Here is a 25801-nt window from a genome sequence, read left to right as displayed (position 1 = left end):
TGCGGTGCCCGCGGGATGCGGTGCCCGCGGGATGCGGTGCCCGCGGGCCGTGGAGCTCGTGTTGGCGCTTCGGGTTTTGCTTGCTGCTGGGTTGCTGAGCGCCGATCACGTTAGATGCCTCTCCTAGCGCGTATTTCGTTCAGAAATAGCTGGCTTTCCCAAACGTTGCTTGCGTGAATTAACCCCGTGTTGGGGTTTGATTGTTTTTTTGTTGTTTTTTTTCTGTCCGTAGGTTGTGAATGGCTGCGTTATTGTTTTGAGCGCAGCTTGCCCATTGTGGCACCTGATCCATCTCTGGCAGCCCCGTGCTGCTCCTCCATCACACCCGCGTTCTGTTGGGCTTTGTTGTGGGCTGCGTTTTGTGCACAGAGTTGAAGGATGCCGTCCTTGTGCCTCCCGCGGTACATCAGGGTGTAAAACATGGGAAGGGCGGATTTATAAATCCCATTCTTGTATCCGTTTCCCTGCTGATGGTTTGTGGGTTATTAGCCTTCTTTTTTTCCTGATGTGTGTGATGCATCCCTATGCAACACGGAGCAGGGCTAGGTGGAAGTGTGTTGGTTATTCTACAATGCAGGCACGAGGTTAAATGAAGAACAAGTTCCAAAAATAATAGCTCTGTCTCCATAAAACACCTTCAGTGCCACAGGAGGCCATTTCAACGTGTTAAATGCTCACTGACCAAAGTGTTGCAATGACATGTTCTGTACAGGGAGCATCATTAACAAAAGACTCTGCATCCTGAAGCAGGTGCATGAAGGCCCGTATTTTGTTTGCCTCTCGTTGCATCTGGGTTTAATTTTTAGCTCTCTTTTGATTGTCAGCATATTTGAGTAAAAGCTGCCTGTGTCTTTTAGAAGGCAGCAGGGCTTTGTCACCAGCATCAGGATCAAACCTTCACCATGAAGGACGTTGTATGAAAACACTCCAAGACAGCAATCTGACAGTGACAGCAGCCGTAGTGCTGCTGCTTCTGAAATCACTCACTGGGGTCATAGATGTGAGTCTGTGCAAAAGCATTTTCATAACGACGCCGATGGATAGCAATACTGATTCACCAATTAAATCCATGGGTTATGAATTTTAGATGTCTTTCAGAAGCTCGTTTGTGAACAGGAGATGTGTAGCCTTTATTTTGACATCTGTAGGGTGTTTTTTTTTTTTTTGATAAGTGGGTAAATGATATTCTGCTGATGAATCACTGACATACTTTACAGGATCAGTGTGGCACAGATCTTTTGATGTAGGATCAGCTGCTACCTCACAGGCAGTCATTTGTCTGTTGGCATTTTAATCGGTTATGGCTCCTTCGCTCTGCAGTACATCCATGAGTGAGGTTATAAGTGCAGGCTGAGGCATGGGGAGCAAAGCCTTGGGTCAGAAATACTGCCAATGTTTCACTTTCAGTTTAAGTCAGTGAAGGCTGTGAAACAAACATTGAACAAACAAACAAAGCCTTCAAAAAATACAGGATGCCTCTAACAAGTCTGGATACAAAAGCTGCTCTTTCTTATCACGAGTCTTTTTATGGTAGAATAGAATGGTTTGGGTTGGAAGGGGCCTTAAGACCATGTAGCTCCAACCCCCTGCTATAGCAGGGACACCTTCCTCTAGCCCAGGCTGCCCACAGCCTCATCATCCAGTCTGACCTTCAGCGAGGGGGCAACCACAGTGCCAGCATCTCCCCATCCTCACAATAGGAAACTTCAGAGCATCTGTAGCATCATTGTAAATCCAGAATATTCCACCTTCATGTCAGTAAAATCAATCCTAGAAATGACTTTGTTGCTGAAGTATGAATGCTGCAGTTCTTGGTAAGTTTCATACAAACAGAGACAAACATACTTCTAAAGCACAACTGCAGTTGATGCATCCTCAGCAATGCCCTTGGACTTCTGTTTTGATGTCAGGCCAAACTTTGCCTCTAACTTACGTAATGGTTTGCCAGTACACAGTCTGCAAATAATATGGTACATTTTGGGCATCTTAAACTATGTGATCAATCTTAGTGCTGAGCTAAAAGTGTAATGCCTGCGTCTGGGTGTTCAGCTCAGACTTTCTCCTGTTTCATGTTAACCGTGAATTTTCATTGCAACCCCGGATTTTTTCTCTGGCTGTTCAAACAAATCTCGTGCATCTGTTAAATGAACTTCTAGGAAGAGAGGGGGGAAAAAAAAAAAAAAAAAAGATAGTCACAAGATATCCAGAGATGTATGAATATTCCAGTCACTTTATTAACGTGTGTAATTTTGCTTCTTGCTGTGTGAGCAACATTAAGCCCCTGGCAGTTAAGTAATTGAGTAATCACATCAATGTAATCACTGTCTGCTTAGCTGAGGAGTTGTGTGATTTCTGTTCTGCTTTTTTTTTTTTTTTTTGCTAGGTTCCTGTGCTGTATGGCCATCCTGACCGAAGGCAGCCTGTGCCTTTAGGAATTTGCTTTTTCCTTTTGTAAGCAGTGCTTAAAAACATGAGTACAGTAAATATGAAATGCATTAAAGTGACAGCTCACAAAAACAATTTCTTTACTCTGGATAAATGCACAGATGCCACAAAAAGCCCTCGATTCCCAATTCTTAATGCAGAAGGAACCTCAGGCAATTGATGGCAGCCTGTAAATACATTAACTTTGAAATTTCTCCTTGGTCACCACCTGCTGCCTTTTCATATGGCTGAAGAGGAACACCAGTCTATTACCAGTATGGCTTGAGAACGAGCCCTCCTGTCGTGGCTAATCACCATCTTATTGCCAGCAGCTCAGTTCCCAATTGTGGTTCCTGGTGGGCTGGGGGAAACATGCACATCCTTTGCAGTACTACTGCCTACATTAAGTGCACAACTTTGGTTTTTACATCATCTTTCTGTCCTTTTTAAGGCATTTAGTCATCCACGCAATTACAGTTTTAAAACAACATAGCCTACAGCTTAATATTCAGTGTCAATTGCATGAGAATGTTATTTGCACTACTCTTCTGCTGCCTCTCGAGCATACACTTCTAAAGCAATTCTGTTTTCCTGTGTGAATTAAGTTATGTATTGCTGGTACCAGTGTTGGTTGAAGTGATGGCAAGTAATTGAACAACGCCAAGTCCCACTTTGAATTGAAGAGACATACAAATATGAGGTGTATGATGAATGTAGATTACCTTCTGGAGGTCAAACACCTTGAGAGATGTGGTTCTGCAGTAATGACTTGTTCGCATTTGAATGGGAACAAGCTCAGGTTACATGAGTTTTTTGTACTGCTGTTTTGATCAGAACTGTGTCAGATGCAGGAGCTGGAAGTGACACCATTAATAAGAAAGCAGCTGTGGAAAGTTCCCACAGTGGTTTGTGAGCCTGTCCAGTGTTTGGAGGAAGGGGAGATGAGTCATGTATGCTCTCTGAGGCTTTCTTGCTGAAGCCCAGTAGTAAGGATGCTCGTTAAGGATGCTTATTACTATAGACAAGCTTAGAAAGTTCTCAGTTCAGTGAGTTGAAGTTGAAACAACTGCTTATTAGGCTGCACAGCAAATTGCATTATGAATAATACAAGCAATATCTTAAAAAAAAAAACAAAACATCCACGTTACATCTTCATCTGGAATGCTGGTCTATGTAATTAAAGAACATGACATGTCTAATTTTTGGGGGGCCTTTTTGTATTCTCCATCCAGCGAAATTGGATTTTCCATAACGTCGTGTCTTGGAATATCAGGAAGATTTAACCTCTGAAATACTTAATGCTGGAACATGTCCTTAGCATAAAGGTAACTGTGCAAGGGCAGTTGGAGTGCTGCAGCTTCACAGGAAATGCAGAGCTACCCCATAGTTATGTTCCAGAGCTATGTATTCATTCCTTGGTCAGACGTGATTACTACTGGTATGTTCCCAAGTGCTTGAAAGATTCACTTTGACTGGTGAGTCAATGTGTAATTGCCCAGCAAAGATAAATTGTATGTGGCTTATCCTCATCTCAGACCCGTTTGTAGGCTGCTGGCCAGCAGGTGTAACTTACACAATGCAAATCCTTCACCATCTGTGTGCTGGAACAAAGCGTTTACCTGGATTTGTTGCTTTGTCGTTTTGTTTCAGCTGGTGGAATCAAGCAGCAGACAGGAGTTGTATTAAAGATGGAAAAAAACCATGTTGATTTCAAAGCAGTGCACTGGGTCTCAATCCCTCCTACCCGGTCTGAGAAGCTTCTCATTGCCTGCACAACTTTCTCTCCCTGCATCATGAGGATCTCTAATTACGTGGCCATGTATGGTTCCTTCCTGCATTGCTTTCACTGCATAACTAAAATTAGTGGGTAACCACAGAGCAGGTATTTCCTAGCTCTTGAGTTATTGGGTCCAGAACCCAAACACCACTTCCTATCTTTTTTTTGGTGGTTTTTTTTTCATGATTATTTTTTTAACCTGTTACTCAGTAACTACATTTGCAGCCCCGTGTTTTTACTGGAAATGATGTTAATTTACTGTATCCCTTCAGTTGTCTATTCCAGGCTGATAAAAACACATTCTGCATAATCTTCTCTTACGTGTGCTTATGTTCTCTGTGTGTTTGGTGCTGAATCTTTTTGGAGATAAGCTAGGAACTGCATGCAGCATCAAAACATGGGTGTTCCCTGCTCCTGGCATCGTTTTCTGCCTTTGGGCTTGAGTTGCATTTTTCAGAACTTGAAGACCAAAGTAATATGACTGCATCAGTCATGCTTTGAAACATCAGTGTATTCACTTAAAAGTAGTCAAATACCACATCCTGAAGCTAGAGAAGGACGTGAAAGTGAAACCCTCACAAAACTGTGCTTAAGACCAGCAGAAACAAAACTGGAAACAGAAGTAGAAAGAGCTGTGCATGTAACACCACTTTTGCAGAGCATGTGTGTGACCTTTCAGTTTTCTTCTTACTCCAAAAGCAGCACTGATCATGAAGTAAAGACAAAGCGTGAGTAGCTTAACTTCAGTTCACTTAGATATGAAAACTCAACCAATACTGCTTCTAAACCAGGTCCTTCTGAGCAGCAACTCTAAGAAGCTTATTTCTTAAGATGATCTTTTCCTCCTATAGGAACTTGAAGGGGTTTGTTCTTTCAGCATGTTGATTGCAAGCTCAGATTACATTACTTGTACTATTTCATGGGTTTGATGTAGCTTTTCAAGGTAGAGGTTTAGAAGTTAACATTACCTGCAGGCATTCAAGGCCAGGCTGGATGTGGCTCTGGGCAGCCTGGTCTGCTGGTTGGCGACCCTGCACATAGCAGGGGGTTGGAACTGGGTGATCATTGTGGTCCTTTTCAACCCAGGCCATTCTATGATTACAGGTGATTTGCGATTACACTTCAACCATAGCAATGTAATTTTAAAAAGTCCTCGTGGGGCTTTTAGATGGTGTCAAATGCTAACGTATGAAATGATTGTCTTCTACGGGGCAAATTTCTTGAGAATAGACCAGTAATCTTCCATATAAGATACAGAGGCTAAAATTCCTGAGTTATATCTGTCTGCTGTTTGAAAAGAACAGCAGTTCTGCCACTGCTTCCTATTTATGGGGAGGTTGTGCTGCAGAGTGAGTCCTGGTGTTTGTCACTCTGTCATGAGTGCTTACTGCCATTACGAGCCAGTGCTGAGGTTTGGTCTAATCTTTATCATTTTACTGCTAAAATGTGGAGCAACCACAAAGATTAGAATAGGAATAAAGGTAGCAGCACAGTCTATCTTCATTCTGTTTTATTTGCATATACGCACCAGATAAACATCAATTTAAATCTTACTACGTGAACATTTAACAATCAACTTTAAATGTATTTTAATTTCCTTGTGACAGGGGAGGTATGCTGGTGAGTTTAATTTCCTGAGGGATAAATGCTTAGCAGGTGCATCAAGGTTTCTTTTTTTCTGCAATGTGTTCAGTTTGAGCATAGCCCTTCACCTCTTGATGTTGTAAAGTGAACAGATCTATTTGGATATTAAATTCATTCAGCTTAATACAAAAAAAAGCAATTGCTGTGATTCTGGGGAACCCTTTGCAACTGTACTATTTAAAAATTAATGAAATTATGTTTTGAAGCTGAGGTAGTTGATGTCTACATGCACACGTAATGCTCTTGACGGTTGTTTCCAACCTGAGCAATTCTATGATTCTATAAATCATGGCGTGTTTTAATTGCTCTATGCTTAAATTTTAAACCGAAGTAAATTTTGGGAGTTCTGATATTTAGTTATTTAAGTAGCCAGGCTTCTTTCTTCCCTTTTCATTGCAGAATACAGGAATGTTTAGTTGTGCTTTAGCTTTAAAATTTGAGCAATTAGCTTCGAAGTGTGTTGTGTAGGTTTGAAAGGGAATGCTAGGTAATGTACCTTGTCCTGTAGGTCTGGTGAGCTTAAGAGCTCTTCTCTCATAAGGTTCCTGAGAACTGGGAGGAATTAGGAGTTTCAGAAACCTTGGTTTGTATGTTGTTTGAATGTTAATGGGAAGGGGTGGGCAGCTTATGCAAGGGACTTGTCATCAGAATCCCTGCAAAAAGTTCTCTTTAATCTGTTTCCTCTTTATCCCTCCAGATCTGGATTTCAGTTTCTGGCTCAGTTGGTTTTGCTTTTCTTTCTCCCTCCTCCTATAATTGGTAGCAGCGTAGGAGCACAGCTCTTAAAACACAGAAGGGTTCAATTTTGTTTTGGTGAAGTGGACACACAAAGTAACCTAAAAATGAGTACTAACTGGGATTTTTTTTTTTTTCCCCTTCCATATTTGAAAGTTCCTCATGAAGATGGGCGTTTGCTTAATGTTGCCATGTAAATTAATGGCTGTCATGATTATTAGGATCTTCTATGCTGTGGGTATCCAACCTTTTGTCTTGCCTGGGTCACACCAAGTGAAGAGGAATAAATAAAACCACTGGGTTGGGTGCATACGCTCTATATGAAGCAGATATGTATTTAGGCACACTTGGTTTTTGTAGATGCATCTTTAATTTTCCCGTGTAGCATCTTAATGAACTGATGTCTGAAATATCCAAGCAGTGCTAAGGTAGTTACACTTGTGTAATACAAACAGACTGCAGTTATCAATCCCCCTATTTAGGTTGAAAGAGGCCTTCACAGGTCGCTTAGGACAGTGCTGTGCTTTTTCATGATTATCATAGAATCCTCCGTTCGTTTTTGTGCATTAAAAAAGGGGCGGCCAGCAGGGAGAGGGAGGTGATCGTCCCCCTCTGCTCGGCTCTTGTGAGGCCCCATCTGCAGCGCTGCGTCCAGGCCTGGGGCCCCCAGCACAGGAAGGACGTGGAGCTCTTGGAGCAGCTCCAGAGGAGGCACTGAGATGATCAGGGGCTGCAGCAGCTCTCCTGTGAGGAGAGGTTGAGGGATCTAGGCTTGTTCAGCTTGGAGAAGAGAAGGCTCCAGGGAGGCCTTGTTGTGACATTCCAGTACTTGAAGGGAGCGTATGAACAGGTTGCCCAGGGAGGTTGTGGATGCCCCATCCCTGGAGGCGTTCAAAGCCAGGCTGGATGTGGACCAGGGCAGCCTGGTCTGGTGACTGGTGACCCTGCACATAGCAGGGGGTTGCAACTAGGTGATCATTGTGGTCCTTTTCAACCCAGGCCATTCTATGATTCTATGATTTTGTTCTGACCAAAGAAAGCATCGTTGTTTAAACAATACAATTGATTTGCTCCTGCAAAGTGCTTTCTCTGTGGTTAGGAATCAAAACCAGATCTTTTGCTTTCTTAGTTTCTCATCAAACACGTCAAGGAGCGTTACAGTTTTAGTCAATTCTGAACCAAACGTTTTTCTTCAGTTTTCTTTTTTTGTATGCATCATTTGTGGCTTTCAAATTGGGCTTTAAAAGACTTCGTTTTAAGGTTCATAAATTCATCTCTTACCTTTGTGTATCTTCTGACTGAATGCAATTTTTTTTTTTCTTCCTGTCCTTGAATGATCATATCACTTAGATATACTTACATGATTGCTTTGAGGATTAAAACAAGATAGAAAATGAGGAAATTGTTCGTGCCAGCAGTGATGACAAATCGTGTTCCTGGATGTAGTTTTCCGATATTGAAATAGCACAACAGAAGCTGGCAGCTTTGCTTCGCTAATAGAACAGAATATATCCAATTGTCTTGCTTTTTGTTACCTTTTTACTTATCAGAGGAGAAAGATGTTGTACAGAATGTAGTACAAGGGGATTTCGTTTCTAAAGTGGTATGTTTAAATGTTTGTAGGGTGCTGGCTGCACTTCTGGGTCTTTTAGAGCTTGGTACAGGCAGTGTTAAATGCAAGATATTTTCAGATATGGATAACTCAAGTTTCACTTGAGCTTATCACTGGCTCTTAATAGCATTTCTGAGCATCTGCGTTTAATTGTTCCCAGTGAAGAAGATAGCAAGACTAAAGGAAATGTGGAGATACGGTTTTTGTAGCATTAAACACATCTGAAGGGGGGATGTGCAGGCTTGGGATGCTTTCAGGTCTTTTATCTCAGAAGAGGTATGAAAACAGGGATATGGACGAGGCTGCTGGATAAACTGTCATAAGTCCAACTTATTACAAATACATAGTTGTGGTGGGAGTGGTTGGGTGACAGATTACTGATGGCTTTAAAATCAGCAGAAATAGTGGTGGTTACAGCACTGGAATAGTGTGTAATAAGAGAGCTGCTCAGACTTGGAAGCATTCTTTTTTTGTGAAGAATAGATGTCTTACTTTCTTGAAAGATGGGTGCAGACTGGGGTGTGCTTTGACGTTTGGCAATTATTGAGGATGTTGGTGGGAGGACAAAGTGGGGAAAAATAATCAAGTAGGACTTAATGCTTCTCAGTGATGTTGATAGATGAACGATTCAATGACAAATCAACACAGTTTGTATTTTGCAGGGTCTGACTTGTTGATTTCCTGCTCTGTGAAATGCTTTGTATCAAACTGTTGTGCACGAGCTATGTGTTAACAGACACTGGAAAGAGCCCCTTCTGATGCACAACTCGATTGCAGTGTTTTTGCTCAGTCACGATTTGTGCTCGGCTCTCTAAAAAAACAGCTCTGTGTTTTGGTGTTATTCAACATTTGCAGTAGATTGAGCTATAGATCTCTTCTGAAAACAGAGTGAAGAGTGGATAAATACAGGTGGGTGTGCTGTGCTCACGTGTGGACACGTAGCTGGCCTATGGAAGAGCTGACTTACCCTTTTCTTCATTTACAGCTATACCACGAGCTTTCAGATTTTCTGTGTTGTGATTTGTAGTCTTGCAGTTATTAAAGTAGATGAGAGGAGATACAATTCTATTAGCAAGAAATCTCCACTACCAGCTTAAGAGATGCGGGACCTTCTGTAAGCATTTTGCCTTGCATGCACCAGAAAACCTGCATGCAACAGAAAAAGGTGCTGCTTGTGGAGATGGATCTCTTTGAAGTGCTGCATCTTCCCATGGAGCTGCAGGCCAGCTGGCTCTGTTGCCCTGCTAGCAATTCCTAGATGTGGTGCATGTCAGCATGGCAATGACTACTGCTGCAGTGCTGATAAGGAGCTCACAATGGCATTTTTCCCTAGCATCTTATCTACAGAAGAAGCCTCCTGGTGCAGCCTTCTGGGGGAAAAAAAAAAAACCAACAAAAAACCCCACCTTTTGATCCTCTTGAGGAAATATTGCTACAAAGAACTCCCTTCTTGATATCCTCGTTTCCCGGTAGTGATGTTGATGTGGACAATCAGCGTGGGAAGCACTGGGGTTTAATGTGGGGCACCTTAAACTCTCTGCTTTTTGCTCTGAAATAAGCACGTTGTGATTTTTTTTGTCCATTTCCCTGTCGTCTTTAGAGCCTCAGAGCTGACTTTCCCCATGGCAGGGGGGAACTCACAGCTCTTTTGAAACAACTGCACAAATTGCAACTTTGCCACAGGTTAGAGGCTGAGCTGTGATAGTGAGGACCCAGGAACTAGAGTTTCAATAGTACAACAGAACTATTGAGTGAAGGGACATTACTCCTTAGCACTAGGATTTGCCCTATTTTTGGTTGGTGTAGAAGCTTGTAAATTTGGTATTTACTGACTCATATTTGCATGCTGTTATCTCACTACAAAATTCCATTTACATTTTGCTTTAAATCGTGTTATTTCTTTCTAACTCTTAAAAAGCTCTGATGTATTGAAATCATTTAACTTACATTGTGTTACACCATTAAATAAAGCTTGAAGGTAAGAGATAACTTGTACTGTTTCTAAGGCTAAAAAGAAAGAACCTTTGTCTCCTCTTCCTTGGCTGCTCCAGTACTAATAATGCCCATTGCTTAACGTGGTTGGTTGTGAAGTTAAATGTGTTTGAAGTCTAGCATCCTTACAGAAGGTGATGTTAGCAGAGCCTCTGTGGTGCTCATATCACCCTTGGCACTCCATCAGACAGAATGCATATCAGTTTTCTCTTTGTCAGGCTCTCCTCAAGGCAGGGCTTGCCCTCCCGTTGGGGAAATGACAGCAAAAGGAGACGGGATTGTTTGTGTGATAGAACAACAGTTGGTAGCACATGTAATCATAGGGTGCTTTGGAGTGCTGTGCTAAGTAGCAGCATTTGCCTGCCTATGTATCTTCATCAAGTGAAGTAGTAATCACTGTCTGAATTATAATTAAACTTTTTTTATGGTGTTATGGTTTAATGTAAGTGTTAGCATGGCAGATTGTAAGTGCTGGTCTCCAATCCATGTAGAGATTGGCTGTAAGTAAATCTTTAGGATGAGGTCTTGTATGTACAGTTTAGTTTTAGTCACTAATTTACCTCTGTGTTTTTTTTAATGCCTAGGCTATATTAAAGCGTTACATAAAAAATGATAGATTGTTTTTTTTGAATGTGCTTCAAATTCAACACATCTCATGTAAAGTGGGAATATAGACATGGGTGCATTGGCTCAAGTGATGTAATCCAGCAGTACACCTGATGGTAACCAACGATGAATGCTCAGAGAAAACATAAAGGCAGATCTGGTTTGACCTGACTGACAATACAAGTTTTTTTCCTTTATATCATGGCTTAAAGTTGTGTGAGGTACCTTCTTCTGACTCTTGATTTGTTTTCCTTCACACTCTTTCATTTTTGAACTTCTGGTATACTCTTTTTAAATGGTCTCTATACAGTCAGTAAAGACTTTGCTCTTTCAGTGTAAAAATAAATGAAGCAGCAACTAACTTGGTAGTGTTGTTGTTCCTCTTTTAAACTTAACCCTTCTGATGGTGTTCTTCTCACTTGTAGAGCTAGTGAATCAAAACACCCTTTGATTCACAGGCACTGATAGTGTCTTATGTTTAATCTTCACAAAACACCCTCAATTTAGTCTCCCAGTCTAAACTGGTTGAGGAAGCAATTCCTATAATCTCATTTCTAGAGGGATTGTCACCTAAGATCACGTGTACTTCAGCACTCAGCAGCTTTGCTAGATTCTTCAGTCTTACATCTCTACATGCTAGTGATTCTCATCAGTTTGGTTTGGGAGATCCAACTTGTTGATGGGGCACACTCTGGCTGGCCCCCTGCCTTCTAGCTTTGAGTTGCCTCTTCTCCCCCTCCATCTCAGTGTCATTAATTTGCTTGTTCAGCCTTCATCCAGTGTTGATCCCCGTGTAATGCCACTCACAGCTGCTTGGCAGGTTGTGCTTAAAGCTGTTGAGCTTTCTGCTTTGAGCCTGACAGTGACCTTTAACCATTTCTCCAGCTGCTTTCTAGTCTGCTTCTCCACTTTAGTGCAACAAAAGAAGCAGTTTATTCTGCTGCCAATATCATAGGGGCTAAGCAGAAGGCTGGTTACTTCATGCAAGTGTTGGAAACTGAGAACTAAAGCCTGAAATAGCAAGGGATCTGTGTTGCTTCTTTCTTAAAAGAGTTTGTTCAGCGTTTCTGAGAAACCACATCCTTTTGAAGCATCTTGGGTTGGGAGCCAAAGCGACTTTCAGAAAAGCAGGCTTTCTTTCTCAAGTAAATTCCTGTTTCTCATCAAGAAGATAGTTTTGTGGGTTGATGGCACAGGTTTTGGTAGTTAAGTGAGAGTTCCAGAACTCAAGGTTCATATTCCACCCCAACTCCTTTATCTATCTATAAATTACATGGAATTGGAGGTGGTCTGCACTGTTTTCTCCTAGCTTCTGCGTGCAGATTGTTATAATGCACTCACACACTGTATGAATAACCCTGTTTAAAGTATTATGTGGCTGTTGTCAAAGAGATGGCTGCTTGCTGCTCTTATGCTGGGGTAAATTGCAGCCTTATTTTTATAGCTGTGTACTTCTGGCATCGATGGTGTGATTTTATTCCCTTTTTAGCTAAGTCATAAATGTGCAACTGGAGAATTTCTCAGTTACTGTGCTTACAATAAAGGATGCATTTTTAAATGAGAATTGTAGCTCTTGAGCAAAGCATGCAAGGTTTTTTTGTTTGTTTTTGCTGACTTGGCTTCAGCATTGCAGATATTTTGCACAACAAAATTAGCTTGTAATGTAGCTGTCAAACAGGAAAAGTAATGTTTACTGGGCTTGTTCCCTGCTTGGTTTTTAAGCCTAGAATGGGAGGGAAAAAAAAAAAAAAAAAGAGCAGTTCCATGGGTGACTGGTGGAAGAGGGACAAGAAATGAGATTCAGTTTCATTTTGAACATTCTTAACTAGCAAAAGCATCTTTGAATTCCTGACTTTTTTTTTTTTTTTCTATTTTCTGTTATGAGTGAGTATCAAATAACACTATTTTAGTGTTGTAAGTCTTTTTGGCCAATTAATTATATGCAGTAATATCTGCTATAACGGAATTATTTTATACCTGATTTTTTTTCTTTAGCATGTTAAGAATAACAGTGGTTATTTTAATTTTACCACAGGCAAATTTTTTGACTAAAAAAAGGATATTTTCCTTTTACTTCCAGATCTTTCCAAGAACAGATTTACTGAAATTCCTCCTGATGTCTGGCTGTTTGCACCACTGGAAACGTTAAACTTGTATCACAACTGCATCAAATCCATTCCAGAGTCTATAAAAAACCTGCAGATGCTCACCTACCTGAACATTAGGTGAGTAATGCTTTTCTTATTTTTTTGCATCCTGTTGTTACCCAGTTTCCCTCTTTGAAAAGGTGGCATCCTGCTGCTGTAACACATTGCCCTCGTGGTTGTATTTCTGTCCAGGCAGACGCAATAATGGTGTTTGTTGTATCCTTGGTGCTTTAGAGCCAGCAGTTCTTATTGCTTCCTTTGTGGGAAGGAGTTGGCTACCTTGCAGAATTTCTTTAAATAAACTGTGATAGCTGACTGTAAGGAGAGTTGGTGAAGTTTTCTTTGTTTTTACTGTTACTCTAATAAAAACTGTGTTTAAAATTTACCCATAGAAACTTACCTGTCTTGGGGATAAATCGCTCTGGCCAAAACATCGTACTCATCCCGCTCATTTTGCACATTAGTCACATCCATTTTTACTGTTAAACTTGGAAAACGCATGGTTGGTTTTCCTTAGAAGAAAAGAAGCTCAACTGGAGATTGTTAAGGATGTTCTGTGAACATACAGAAGCAGAGGGAATCTGTTGGAACCTTCCTTTACAGAGCTGAGGCCTTGTTTTCCTCAGTACTCTTCGCGCTTTTAACACTGACTATATAAAGTCCAAATCATTTTCCCCAGCTGAGAGCTGTTTAGCGTGTCAGACTTGATAACAGAGCTTGTTTAATATTCTATGTATTAAACCTGGGGAAAAAGCAAAAACCCAAAACCAGCAGCCCTCAACAATCTTGAATCTCCAGTATCTGTTCTTACAGTGATAGTTTAAGTCCTCTGTTTGTGGAGATTCTTCAGAGGATTGATGATACAATAGAACTGCAGGCTTTGTTTGTTTGTTTTTGAAAGAAACTTGACCTCGTTTCCTTCATGGGAGCACAATCCCATTTCTCTTTTGATGGTGGTTGAGGTGCTCCATAAGTGCAGTAGCATTTAGTTCTGAGTGGGTGTTGGTGTTATTTCAGGAGTCCCCTCACCTGAGGTCGTGGCTGTGTTCTGTTCTTCCTTTTTGTGCTAATATCTGAGTGCTGTTTTCACAGTACATGTGGATTGCAATGGTGAACAACAGCAAAACACTGCCAGATTAGATTAAATACTTCCTTACAGAAGAGAGCCACGTGATGTCCACTTCTCATTTTGTTTTTAAAAGACTGGAGGGAAGCATTACACAATTCCAAGTTGGCTGTTCCTTTTTCAAGCACAACAGCCTTGATGACTTCACATGAATCTCCTATGTTTCACTGCTGATGAATTACTTTTTCATTGCCAAGTTTCCACAAAGAAAAGTTTACTCATGCGTTGTATCTCATGCCATCCCACCATAAGAAGCCCATCATATCTGCCTGAGGTAGAAACCCCATGCATGCATCCGAAGCTTCCAATGTTGCACTTGGCGTTAATGGAGTAAATATGTTGCTCTTTACAAAGATGCTGGTGACAGTTTATTTCCAGTTTGCTGTTACTCTTACAGTGCCTCTTTGGAACTGAAACATTTTTAAGTTGTTGCAGTCTGTAGTCCTGTAGCATTAGCAAACTTCTTTTTACTGTGGAAACAGTTGCTCTAATACATCTCCACTGACCAAAAGCAGTTAAGATGGTTTTTCTTTCACTTAAAGTAGAGGCAATTACTGACATCTTGGAATTCTTTAGGTACGAAAGGAATTACTTTCATACCACATCTGAACATGGTTCTTTTCTAATGCCTCTTTCTTCAATGTATGAGTGCCTTATGAGAGCAATTATATGCATTGCTGGCTGTGGCACTCAGCAACTACTAGATTTTCCAATGCTGATTTAAAATTGTCAGTAACAATATCTCTCTTGTTACCAGAGCAGATTTAAGCTGCTTTGAAAAAGTCAATTTTAATTAAAACTTATCTTGTGGGCTGTTACTCACTGAAGTGGTAAATAGGTGTCGAGAGTTTTGGTGATGGCATAGGAATGACACAATTAAATGGCATGGGAAGCAGTGACTTTTCATAGATCCCCCTGGTTGGGCTTTGATGAGAAGAATATAACTGGTAGACTCCATCAGTTTGGGTGGTCCTTTTGAAAGTGTTGGAAGCAGCATAAAAGCAAACATCAGGTATGGATTCAGTATTGCAGATGTTCATTAGCTCAGCAGGAATGCAGTGATTTGTCAGTATTTGAACCACACTGATGTTGCATTCCTGAGAGATTCCCTACTGCCTGCAGTCAGTGCTGATAATTGAGTCACAGTAGCTGGGACAAGGTGCCAAATCAGCTGTACCTCTCCATCAGAGTGGGGATATCATTGCACAAAGCTTAGAGAACATGGGTTGGAATTTCCTGGGATGTGTTTGCTCTTGTTTGCAGTTGCATTTGTCAGTGTTCTTTTAATTTCTTTTGACAGAGTTCTCTGTATGTTTTAACATTAGAAAGTTCAGCTACAGTACATTCTCATTTATCCGAATGAAAAAGGGGACTTAAAAAGAGTGTATTTTAGCCTTTTTCTGGTAGGGAGTTCATGATAAAGATTATAGCTTTATGAAACATGAATGAAATTATTGTTGGTGGAGAATATTTCTTCAGAATAGGAGAAAAGTACAGCATGTGAGGCTTGCCATCAGGCTTCAAGAGAGTATTATGACCCAGCCTTGCTTGTTCCATTTTTCTTTCTCTCAAGTCGAAATCTTCTATCAACGTTGCCAAAATACCTGTTTGATCTTCCACTTAAAGTCCTGGTTGTCAGTAATAATAAGCTGGTCTCCATTCCAGAAGAAATTGGAAAGCTGAGAGATCTAATGGAGTTGGTGAGTATTAACTGTATTAAGGAAAGTATAAGGACTTTGTTACAGCGTAGGAAAAATATAAATCAATAATGATTTTAAAATAAGAATGCAAAATGTAATTTCCATTATTCTTTCCTCAACATTTGATCTCAGAATACAGGCATAATGTATACTGCAGAGTTCCAAAACTGGGAATAAACACAGATCAGCACGCTGGGTTAACTTAAAGCCTTCAGAAATAGAATTGCTTCTCAGATTATTTCATCGGAATCTCTGCTTTCTGTGTGTTAAAACGTTACATTTTTCTTTCTTTACAGTAATCATGATTCTGTTTTTTTATTGAAGAACTTGATTTTTTTCCTCTGGCTGAGGAGTTTATTTAATCCATACTCATATAGAAGTTATGCCAGTCCATTACTGTGTCCTGCTCTGCATTCCCAGGCCACCCCAGCCTTTTCTCCTTCCCTTGCTTTGGTTAGGTTGAAGAGTGATTTGAGCTATTCCCAGTTCAGGTGCATCTGCAACATGATCTTGTCCTGTGGCATACAGAACCTTTGTGCTTTGTCCTCTGTTATTTTCTTAATATGCTGGGCTTTAAGTGTTAAGCTCTGCTTTTGGAGAACTGTGCACAGTCATTCACAAACTTGGCACTTGGGTGAGGTCTGATTTTTCAATATTTACTATTTCTTTGGTTACTGCAAGTAAACCATATCCTATTTTGGGAGTAGGTGTTTATGCTCCAAAGATCTTTTAACATGACCTAGTTTTTGAGATAAGGCAACACTTATTCCTTAACTCACAAGTAATACGAGATTCTGATTGTGAGGCTTTTTTAAGGTCTTCTACTCTTCTATTTGGTGAGAAGTTCTCTATACTTCAGTGTCACAGAGCTTCAAGGTGAGATCCACTGCTGCTGTTTTAAAGGAATTGATAATTTTTCAGTGTTATAATAGCACTGGTTTTGAATTATTTTTCAGAATTGTCAAAACTAGAATGCATGCTTGATGACAGATTCTGGACATAGCAGAGAGTTTCATTCCATGACCTGTTGGACCTGTTTAGCAGTTCATACTTTCTTTTTTTGACAACCAAGCCGCATGCTAGAAAGATTCCTTTTTAGAAAGGAGTCCTGTTTTCCATTTGGTGATGTGGACAGAGAAGAACTTGCAGTAGATACACAACAGCTGACCCTGAGCAGCCTATAATTTGAGACATCCAGCTGTGTGCAGTCATCTCTGTTGCTAACAGCCGGAGCTCTGGAACGGTGTAACGGGGAAGGAGGCTGGCTTAAGGCTGACTCACTCGGCTGAGTGAATAACTAGAAGCTAGCCTTTAAAATCAGCTTCCAATTCTTCATTATGTAGATAAGTATCTAAAATGTAATGGTATTTAGTCTAGGAAATGAGTCAATCCAGTGTATTTTACTGATGTTGTTATTGGAAATAGAAAAGTTTAGACGCTGTTGATTATATCAGTGTGATTATTGATTATGGACCACGTAGGTGTTGAACCAGAGGCAGAAGTAGCTGTGGGCTGTGCTCATTTGGCACTGCTTTGTTACACTCTAATGCTCGAGTCCAAAGAGCTGGTGAGCCTAACATTACTCTGTACATTTTCTGTTCCTTTGATTGAAGATTTGTAAGGAAAGAAGAATTTTTATGAAAGGAGCAGATTGTAAATCACTTGCTGGCAGTAATACGAGAAGTTTGTAGCTGACATAGAAACTGCAGCAGGATCCTTTGTTTCCTGGGGTACAGGTTTAATTTCAAAACCAGTCGTTCATCATTTGTTGTTTTAACCTTTTGAATTGAATTTCTGAAACATGAGTCACTAAATAGTGAAGAATCAATGTGAGATCTGCCACGGATGCTTTATGACAATTCTCATACCAATTTGCCTTTGTTTAATTTCATGTAAGATGTGCAGCTAATTTTTTCATTATATTTTTTTATCTAGGATATTAGCTGCAATGAACTTCAGGTTCTTCCCCAGCAAATAGGAAAACTGCAGTCACTTAGAGAATTAAACATAAGAAGAAATAATCTCCATATGTTGCCAGATGGTAAGCTGCTCATCGCCATTTCTTTAGTGTAGCTAAACAAGGTAAAGTGTTAATTGGATATCTTATTCTCCTTCTTTTTTTTTTTTTTTTTCCTCCTCCATACAGAACTAGGAGACCTTCCTTTGGTAAAGCTGGATTTTTCTTGTAATAAAATTACAGAAATTCCAATTTGTTACAGAAAGTTACGTCACTTACAAGTAATAGTTTTGGATAACAATCCAATGCAGATACCACCAGCACAGGTCAGTATGGAAAAAATGCTGCTTTAGTAATTTACATTAGAAGAGCTTCCTCTTTAAGATCCTACCTTAATACCAATCAGGTTTTATTTTCTAGCTGTATTTCTGCTAGTAGGAATTGTGAGCACAAACTCATCGATGTAGGAAGAATTTGTTGGCGTGTGTTTTTTAAAGACATGCTATGTAATTAAGAACTGTTCTTTGTTTCCAGATATGCTTAAAGGGTAAAGTACATATATTTAAATTCCTCAGCATTCAGGCATGCCTCAGAATAGATAAAAAACCAGATTCCTTGGATCTTCCATCGCTGGGTAAACGAATCCCCTCCCAGCCACTGACAGACAGGTGAGTATTGGATTTTGGTTTTGTTTGATGCTTTTATTTGTTTATATTCTTTAGCATTTGCTATGGAGTGGTCTTTGTGGCGGAGAAAAGAATGTAAAACACTTATTCTTACAGTTCAATAGCTGTAACTTCAGTGGTTTATTTTAGAAGTCATATAATTTACTTTTTAAGATAATATTACTGGAGTCTTAAATTGGATCTGAGTGACTGAAAAATCTCCATTGTGTGAAGATTTGTAGATGAATATACAGAAAATACATTTAAAAGAATGTTAATCTTCTTTTAAAAAAGTGAGACTACAGTTTCTTTCATTCATTGTTATTTTTTTAAATTTTAAGTAGCATAGAGGACTTTTATCCCAATAAAAATCATGGACCAGACTCTGGCATTGGAAGCGATAATGGAGATAAAAGATTGTCCACAACAGAAGTAAGTATATTTCACTGGTGAATTTCTGTTACTTGTTTTATAGGATTTTCTTTGCTTCTCTATTTCATATAGTTTGGGAAATGCTTGACAAAATCACATTTAACACCCTTAGAATATTTATACAGTTTAGTTTGAACCATTGGACTCCAGAATCAGTCACTGCTCCCTAAACTGTTACTGTCTTAAAAGAAAAAAGAAGCTTCTGTGTTGGGAGCTATTCCTCCTGATAAGGGTGTATTGTATTATAACTCGTGGCTTATTAGCAAATCATCTAATAATGTGATTTATATGCAAATTCTGTATTCAGTGTGACTGTCTTTGCAGCCATCTGATGACGATACAATCAGCCTTCACTCCCAGGTGTCAGAATCAACAAGGGAACAGACACTGAGGAACGACAATCATGTAGTGGGGAATAAACTCGATCCACAGAAAGGTAATATCTGTTGTGCATCTGTCACTTTAGGGAAAAGAACTGCTTTTCCTAAGGTAATCTGATTTAGGAAAATGGCACAAAATGATATGAGGGTATATTGGAATTCTATCTTTGTCAATTCAGAAAAAAATGTAATAAAAATCATAAATAAAGGAAGATAGATCAGAGGGATGTGATTTAATTCACAGATCACAGAATCACAGAATCACCCGGGTTGGAAGGGACCTCAAGGATCATGTAGTTCCAACCCCCCTGCCTAGCAGGGCCACCAAACACACACATTCAGATCAGGTTGCCCAGGACCCCGTCCAACCTGGCCTTAAACACGTCCAAGGATGGGGCATCCACAACCTCCCTGGGCAGCCCGTTCCAGGGCCTAACCACTCTCCTTGTAAAGAACTTCCCCCTAACATCCAACCTAAATCTTCCCTCCTTCAACTTGGATCCATTTCCCCTAGTCCTGCTGTTGTCAGCCCTTTTGAAGAGTTTACTCCCCTCGTGGGTGTAGGTTCCCTTCAGGTATTGATAGGCTGCAATGAGGTCACCCCGCAGCCTTCTCTTCTCCAGGCTGAACAAGCCCAACTCCCTCAGCCTGTCCTCATAGGGGAGGTGCTCCAGCCCCCTGATCATCTCAGTCGCCCTCCTCTGGACCCTTTCCAAAATCTCAATGTCTTTCTTGTACTGAGGGCTCCACACCTGGACACAGTACTCCAGATGGGGCCTCACAAGAGCTGAGTAGAGAGGGACAATCACCTCCCTGTCCCTGCTGACCACCCCTCTCCTGATGGAGCCCAGGATCCCATTTGCCTTTATCTTGCATTGCGTTATCTTTATCTGTAATTTTTCACTAGTACTTCTGACTGTGACTTCTCTCTCAACGTTTGATTAACAGAACTGTTAATACTCTCTTTTCTGTTCCTAATCAATCTTCACTAGACCAGGAGGTGTATGATTACATTGATCCTAATGCAGAGGAGGGAGCTGTTCCTGAGCAGGGAGATGTGCAGATTGGACCACTGCTGTCTTATATAAAGGTAGCATAGCTTGATTCAAATCTCATTCAATGGACTTTTTTTTTTTTTTTTTTTTTTTGTGTGTGTGTGTGTGTGTGTTAAATTGAAGTCTAATTTGTTTTTCATCCTAAATAAGGAACGAGGAAAACACCCTGAAAAATCCCAAAAGATAGAGCACAGTGAGGACTGGGGAGATGAAAAAAGGTAAATCTTTACAGTCTTTTTTTGATGAGGGGTTTTACTTTTAAACTCCTTGTGTACAGAAGTCTGTTAAACACGGAGCTCTTCTTCTTGAGCAAAAAAGCAACAAAGAGCTGCTTGTTGCTGTTTTTGTATCTTGCTTTACTGAAGTCAGGCAAGTCACTGGTGTTTAATTTTTCAGGCTTCAGAAAGAACAGCTGCTGGCTGAGGAAGATGATGAAATCAAAGAAGTGACAGACTTGAGAAAAATAGCTGCTCAGTTACTGCAGCAAGAACAAAAACACAGGTATTAACAATGTTAGTTAACTGTGTTGCAATTAATGTATTCTTTAGCCTGCCTTGAACTTAAAAGTTCTTCATTCTGAGAACACTTTTGAACAGTTGAAGCAATAGGCTGTCCCATGTTTCTTTTCATAAAGTTGCTGTCTTAAAGGAGTGATATCCTCATGTGGAAAGGAGCACATGATAGGGGAAGTGTCTTGATTTTTATGGTTTGTATGGTAATCTTTTTTTTTTCTTCTTTCTCTGACCAAGGTAGCATGGCCAGTGCTCACCTAAATAGACTATTGTCTACATTTACCATGTGGTGGATGTATATCTTTTATGACGGCTGTTTATACTGTATGTGTGTCTTGTCTGGTTAGCTTTAGAATGTCTTGGTTACCTAGTGTTTTGTAGTACCAAGCCACTCCTCTTCTGGTGTGCTGCAAGTTAAACTTCGTCATACATTCTTCTGTCTTACAGCAGTGATCTTGTTAAATGTTTTACTTTGCTCTTAAATTGATCATATATATGTGATCTCAGTGATTAAATTTTACTTCTTAGTTTAGGCTTTGTATTTAAAGTTTGCTTATGTATCTTTAGTTATATGGGGGGTAAATCTCTAATATAAAATGGCACTTATTTGCAATTAGTAAAGTGAAATTTAGACCTGATTTTGAATCTGTGGCTTGTGGATTCGTAGCTTCTTGCCATAAGCAGCAGTAAGAATAATGTTTCGAAGTTGAATTGAGATATTTTTGAATTTGTGGAAAACGTGCACAGCTCGAGTCAGCAAAATGCTCAGAGAAGTGAGCAGCATGAAATAACTCCTTACTAGTTGCATTCCTGTTCATTCGGTGTGTTTGCTTTTAATACTACGCAGTGTTTCTTTTCTTTTTGCTTGCTGTGCTAATGACTTCCCTGTCCTTTCCCATCAACCTGTTCCGCTTCCTTCTTCCATCTTTGGCTTTGATGTACATGAAATATGAATGCAGACGAAGGCCATTAAGCTATAGAACTTCATTCAGTGAAAAGCTCTTCCAGAGGACGAGGGCGGCAGGACGTGCATCCAGGTATACAGTGTTTGTGGAGCATCAGGTTTTCTAAAACAAAATCTGGAGAACAGAAACATTTCTGGCCATTTTTGGAAGCAAAGCAGAAAATAGGGGTTGGCTAAGTTAGCCTAAGATACTTTGCTAGCAAAAACAGATTGCAATGTGTTTATCGTTAGTTAAGTTGAAATATTGTTTCAGGAAATATTTAATTAGGCAGCTCAACAGAGTACATTTAAATGACCCTTGACTATAAGCCTATTTTTCTGTCCCTATCCCATGCTTTATCTCCTTTTTTTTTTTCCTTTTGTTTTTGAATCTTTAAATTTAAATTTAAATTAATTTAAATAATATAAATTTTAAATTTATATTATGGAACCTCAGAGGAAAAAGTTTGTTCCTTCAAAAAGCTCTTGAGTTTAGTGATTGCTTTCATACTATCATGACTGAGAGTTTGTTTTGCATTTGTCAGCCATGAGTGAAGCAACAGGTACACAGAACTCACAGGAAGCTGGAACTCTGAGATGGAATTGTGTAGGTTGTGCTCAGATGTATGTGTATGTGATGAACTGAGTGCTTTCAGGTTTAGCTACATTATCAGTTAACTTTAACTTATTGTGGATGCTTTCTGCTGAAGCAGACCAGGAATAGGATAATTAATTAATTGAAACGATCTTCTGTGGTACCAAATGAGTCTGTTTCACTTCTTGTGAGCGTTGGGTGTATGTGCTCCCCTGACAAAAGGAACTGTCTGAAGCTGTAAGAGCACAGCTTACAATGACAACAGAATACATGAAGGCATTAGACTGCTCCTGAATGACTGGAGTCTTTCTCTTGATTTATAATCTGTTATTTTTGGCTTACAGTGAAAGATTTCTACTGTCTTTGTGAGCTTAATAGATCCCAGATAGTTCTTGTATTTTAAGCATAGTGGTGGCAATCCTTCAAGCACCAGTAGCATCATTTGCTTCATTTGCGTTCCTTAATTGCAATATTGTGTTTATTTAAAATATAAAAACGAAGACTGTTGAGAAGAGAAGCTGCTTTATCAATTCTCAGACCTTGGAAAATATTTTTCAGTAACATAACTGGACTATCACTTCTTTCCCATCTCGTCAGCAGTTTGGTGCAGTTGTTAGTTTGCATGGCATACAACCAGAAAAATGAGTCAGCGTTGATTTTTGAGCTCAGTGTATTTATAAATATGTGTAATTGTTTGTGCTGTTGAGTTTTTACGTTGCACACTGTGTGTGTTTTAGAACCCTTGCAAAGCTGTAGTTGATCTGTGTAGTAGCACAATTTCTGTAGTTAGTGGGAACGTAAGTAGAAAATAAACTGCAGTGCTGATGCAGTTCTCTTCTGCCCATTCTTACACTGGGATTCAATATGAGCATCTGCCAGTCGTCTGTCCAAATCTTTGTGTAGCTGGATTTGATAGATGGCAAGAGTCAAAGCAGTTGCTGGGCTCTTTGTGCCATTAACGTCTTACATAAAGGAGCATCATTTTAGGATTTAAGTTTTGTTCTTCCCTTTATTGCCCACTGTTTTGTATTGTATTTCCTGGAAGAAAGATCGAGGCTACCAAGTCTGTATTTCCAGATAAACTATTTTGCTATGAACTCAGGAGTCTGTAGTTCTCTAAATTCATATTAATTTAGTATGAATTATGATGTATGACATTATATGGCATAGTTTTTTCCTAACACTTCTATTCCTGATTATGGAGAAGAAATAGCCTTTGCTACATAGAATCATTGAGTTTACAGGAATTAATGCCCATTTTGGTCAAGCAGATGCATCATTGTGTTTGGGTCTCTCAAATTTCTACATCCCTTCAGCTCATCTTAATGATAAAATATCACTACAAAGTTTATCTGAATTTCTCATTGCCTTTAGTGGAACAGAGAGAGCTAAATTACTCTGGGAATTGATTCTAAAAAGTAATGACTACAGAGCAGTTTATTTCATGATGGTTGGTGCATCCTGTGCTCTGGAAGTTAATTTTTTTGATGAAATTTACTTATTTCTGGACTTGTTTAAATTCTGGAAAGTGCCCTTCAGGTTGATTCTGAGGACAAAATGTAGGGAAGCACGTGCTGCAAACTGAATTATCGAGTTGTGTTACAGGCTTAACTTCTCAGTCCTATTAAACTGAATTTCACACACTGAGATTTGAACTAAAAGAGTGATGAGTGAGCTCAGAGTTACGACAGTAATCAGAAGTCTGAATGGAAATTAGCCATCATTTGAAGTTCCTTGTTTTACTGCCATATATTACGATGATGACAACATGCAAGCAGAGTAGTTGGTTTTCTTCTCTTTTTTTTTTTTTTAATTTTTTTTTTTTATTTTTACATATTTTTAATAATTCTACGTGTAATTTGATGTAAACTTCTTTGGTCAGTCCTCTCCAGCATGTGGTGAATTCAGTGTTGAACCATAATGTTGATACCTCCAAGAATTCATTAATCATTCTAGTTATCCTCAATGTGATGCTTAACTGAAAATATTTAAGTGTTTGTGGTGGGTTTGGTATTTTTAACATTTTACACACAGGAAGGAGATTATGTTTATTTCCAATTTAAAAATTATAATCTGAATCTGTATATAGTTTTTTATTGCTTAGGGTTGAGGAAAAAGGACTTTCTGTAGGTTTATTAGACTTAGGTTAGTTCTTAGCTTGCATTTCTCTTATTCTCCTGTTTTCCCCCTCTCCTTTTCTTGCATTTCTTTTGCATTTGCAGTCTTAATCAGCAGCCCTCCTTCCTCCTGCTGACTGATCTGCAGTGCTCAGCCTGTTCTGTCTGCTGTAGTTTGACCATCTTGTCTCTTCTGGTTTTAGCAAACAGTGGGGCCTTTTGTGTGGAGGGTGGAGTAACTTCACGCAGCTGCAAGATCAGTTCAGCTGGTGTGTGCTTAAAGAGAAAAGGGGAAACTGCATTTTGGTTTGGATTATGATTGATTTTAGTTTGTTGAAAGTCAGAACAGGAGCATTATACAAGCTGAAAACTGCGTTGTTGTTTTGAATGGAAGCAGAATTGGCCTTGGATTTCATATCTATGGGTACACATGTACATATTCCAACTTTATGCAAGATCCTACCTTTATTGTTCAAACTTTATTTACAGGAAAAGTTACACTGTGTAAGTGATGTGTGTTCTAAGAAAAAAAAAAAAAAACAACTACAAAACTATTGACTATTATGCTTTTTTTTTTCCCTGTAGGCTTCTTAATCATTCAGCCTCAGTAAGCACGAGGAACAGGCCAAAGCAGCCAGTGGAGTCTGAAAAATGGTATTAATCTACTTTATCATAGCTTTTAATATTTTATGGAACTAATTCTGGTATTTGTTTTATGTCAGTAGTGCCATCTTTTGACCTAGTGTTTTAGTTCAGGATGAAACAACAGAAACCTGTGCGTACACAAGGTACATAGGTGTTACAGACTGTTGTCTTATTGTGCTGATGTGCAGGAACTCCAGTCACTCTCTCTGTTAGGAACATAAAAAGATAATAGAAATACTGACATATCCATAAGGAATTCTCACGTATAGACCGTGTAGTAGCTATAGATATGTATGTACTAACAGCAGATCAGAATTATTTATTGTAGCAGTTCCTGCAGTTCTCATTACTTAACAGTCTAACAGATGTGATTCAGACAGATTTCCTATGCCTAACAGCTTTAGAAAGCAGATCAATTGGTTTGAGGCAAACACGAAGAAAAAGGAATAGAAAATACAGAAACTAAGAAATGCCTGGTTACTTTGGGAGTAGATTTTATCATCATTGCATACACAGAGCTGAGTCCATGTATTAAATCCTCAGCTGTAGTTTTTTTGGTATACTGCACGGCTTCTGAGCTCATGTTCTACTCCAGCTGTCAGAATGTGAATGAAATGGTTGTTGGTAAGTTGATGGAGCTGAATTTCACAGAAAGATTTAGAAATAAAATTTTTAAGTGGCACTAAATCTAAACTTTTCTGTGTTGCTCTGATGAGCTCAGGCACCATCCTTGGCCT

General features: G+C 39.5%; 1 protein-coding gene across 3 annotated transcripts in view; it reads left to right on the top strand.

Moving 5' to 3' along the window:
• Positions 1-25801, top strand: part of LRCH2 (leucine rich repeats and calponin homology domain containing 2) — a 37361-nt gene that overhangs the window by 488 nt on the left and 11072 nt on the right. Inside the window, exons 1-12 of one of the 3 annotated variants that reach the window (XM_042825325.1) lie at positions 4829-4929; positions 12871-13015; positions 15637-15763; positions 17699-17804; positions 17910-18046; positions 18255-18388; positions 18727-18817; positions 19142-19253; positions 20190-20287; positions 20403-20470; positions 20649-20753; positions 25005-25073. In XM_042825325.1, coding sequence (XP_042681259.1) covers positions 4863-4929; positions 12871-13015; positions 15637-15763; positions 17699-17804; positions 17910-18046; positions 18255-18388; positions 18727-18817; positions 19142-19253; positions 20190-20287; positions 20403-20470; positions 20649-20753; positions 25005-25073 — 1259 coding nt within the window. In that variant the 5' untranslated portion in view covers positions 4829-4862. Of the gene's footprint in view, positions 1-4828; positions 4930-12870; positions 13016-15636; positions 15764-17698; positions 17805-17909; positions 18047-18254; positions 18389-18726; positions 18818-19141; positions 19254-20189; positions 20288-20402; positions 20471-20648; positions 20754-25004; positions 25074-25801 lie in introns of those variants that run through there. The other 2 variants (XM_042825324.1, XM_042825323.1) reach the window with 2 other exon arrangements.

This window comes from Centrocercus urophasianus, unplaced genomic scaffold (assembly GCF_019232065.1).
Source record: "Centrocercus urophasianus isolate 14NV4802_14NV808 unplaced genomic scaffold, USGS_Curo_1.0 seq_24, whole genome shotgun sequence".
In the NCBI taxonomy this organism is placed as follows: domain Eukaryota; kingdom Metazoa; phylum Chordata; class Aves; order Galliformes; family Phasianidae; genus Centrocercus; species Centrocercus urophasianus.
The sequence above is the reverse complement of the archived record's forward strand: the minus strand, read 5'-3'. Positions and strand labels throughout refer to the sequence as shown.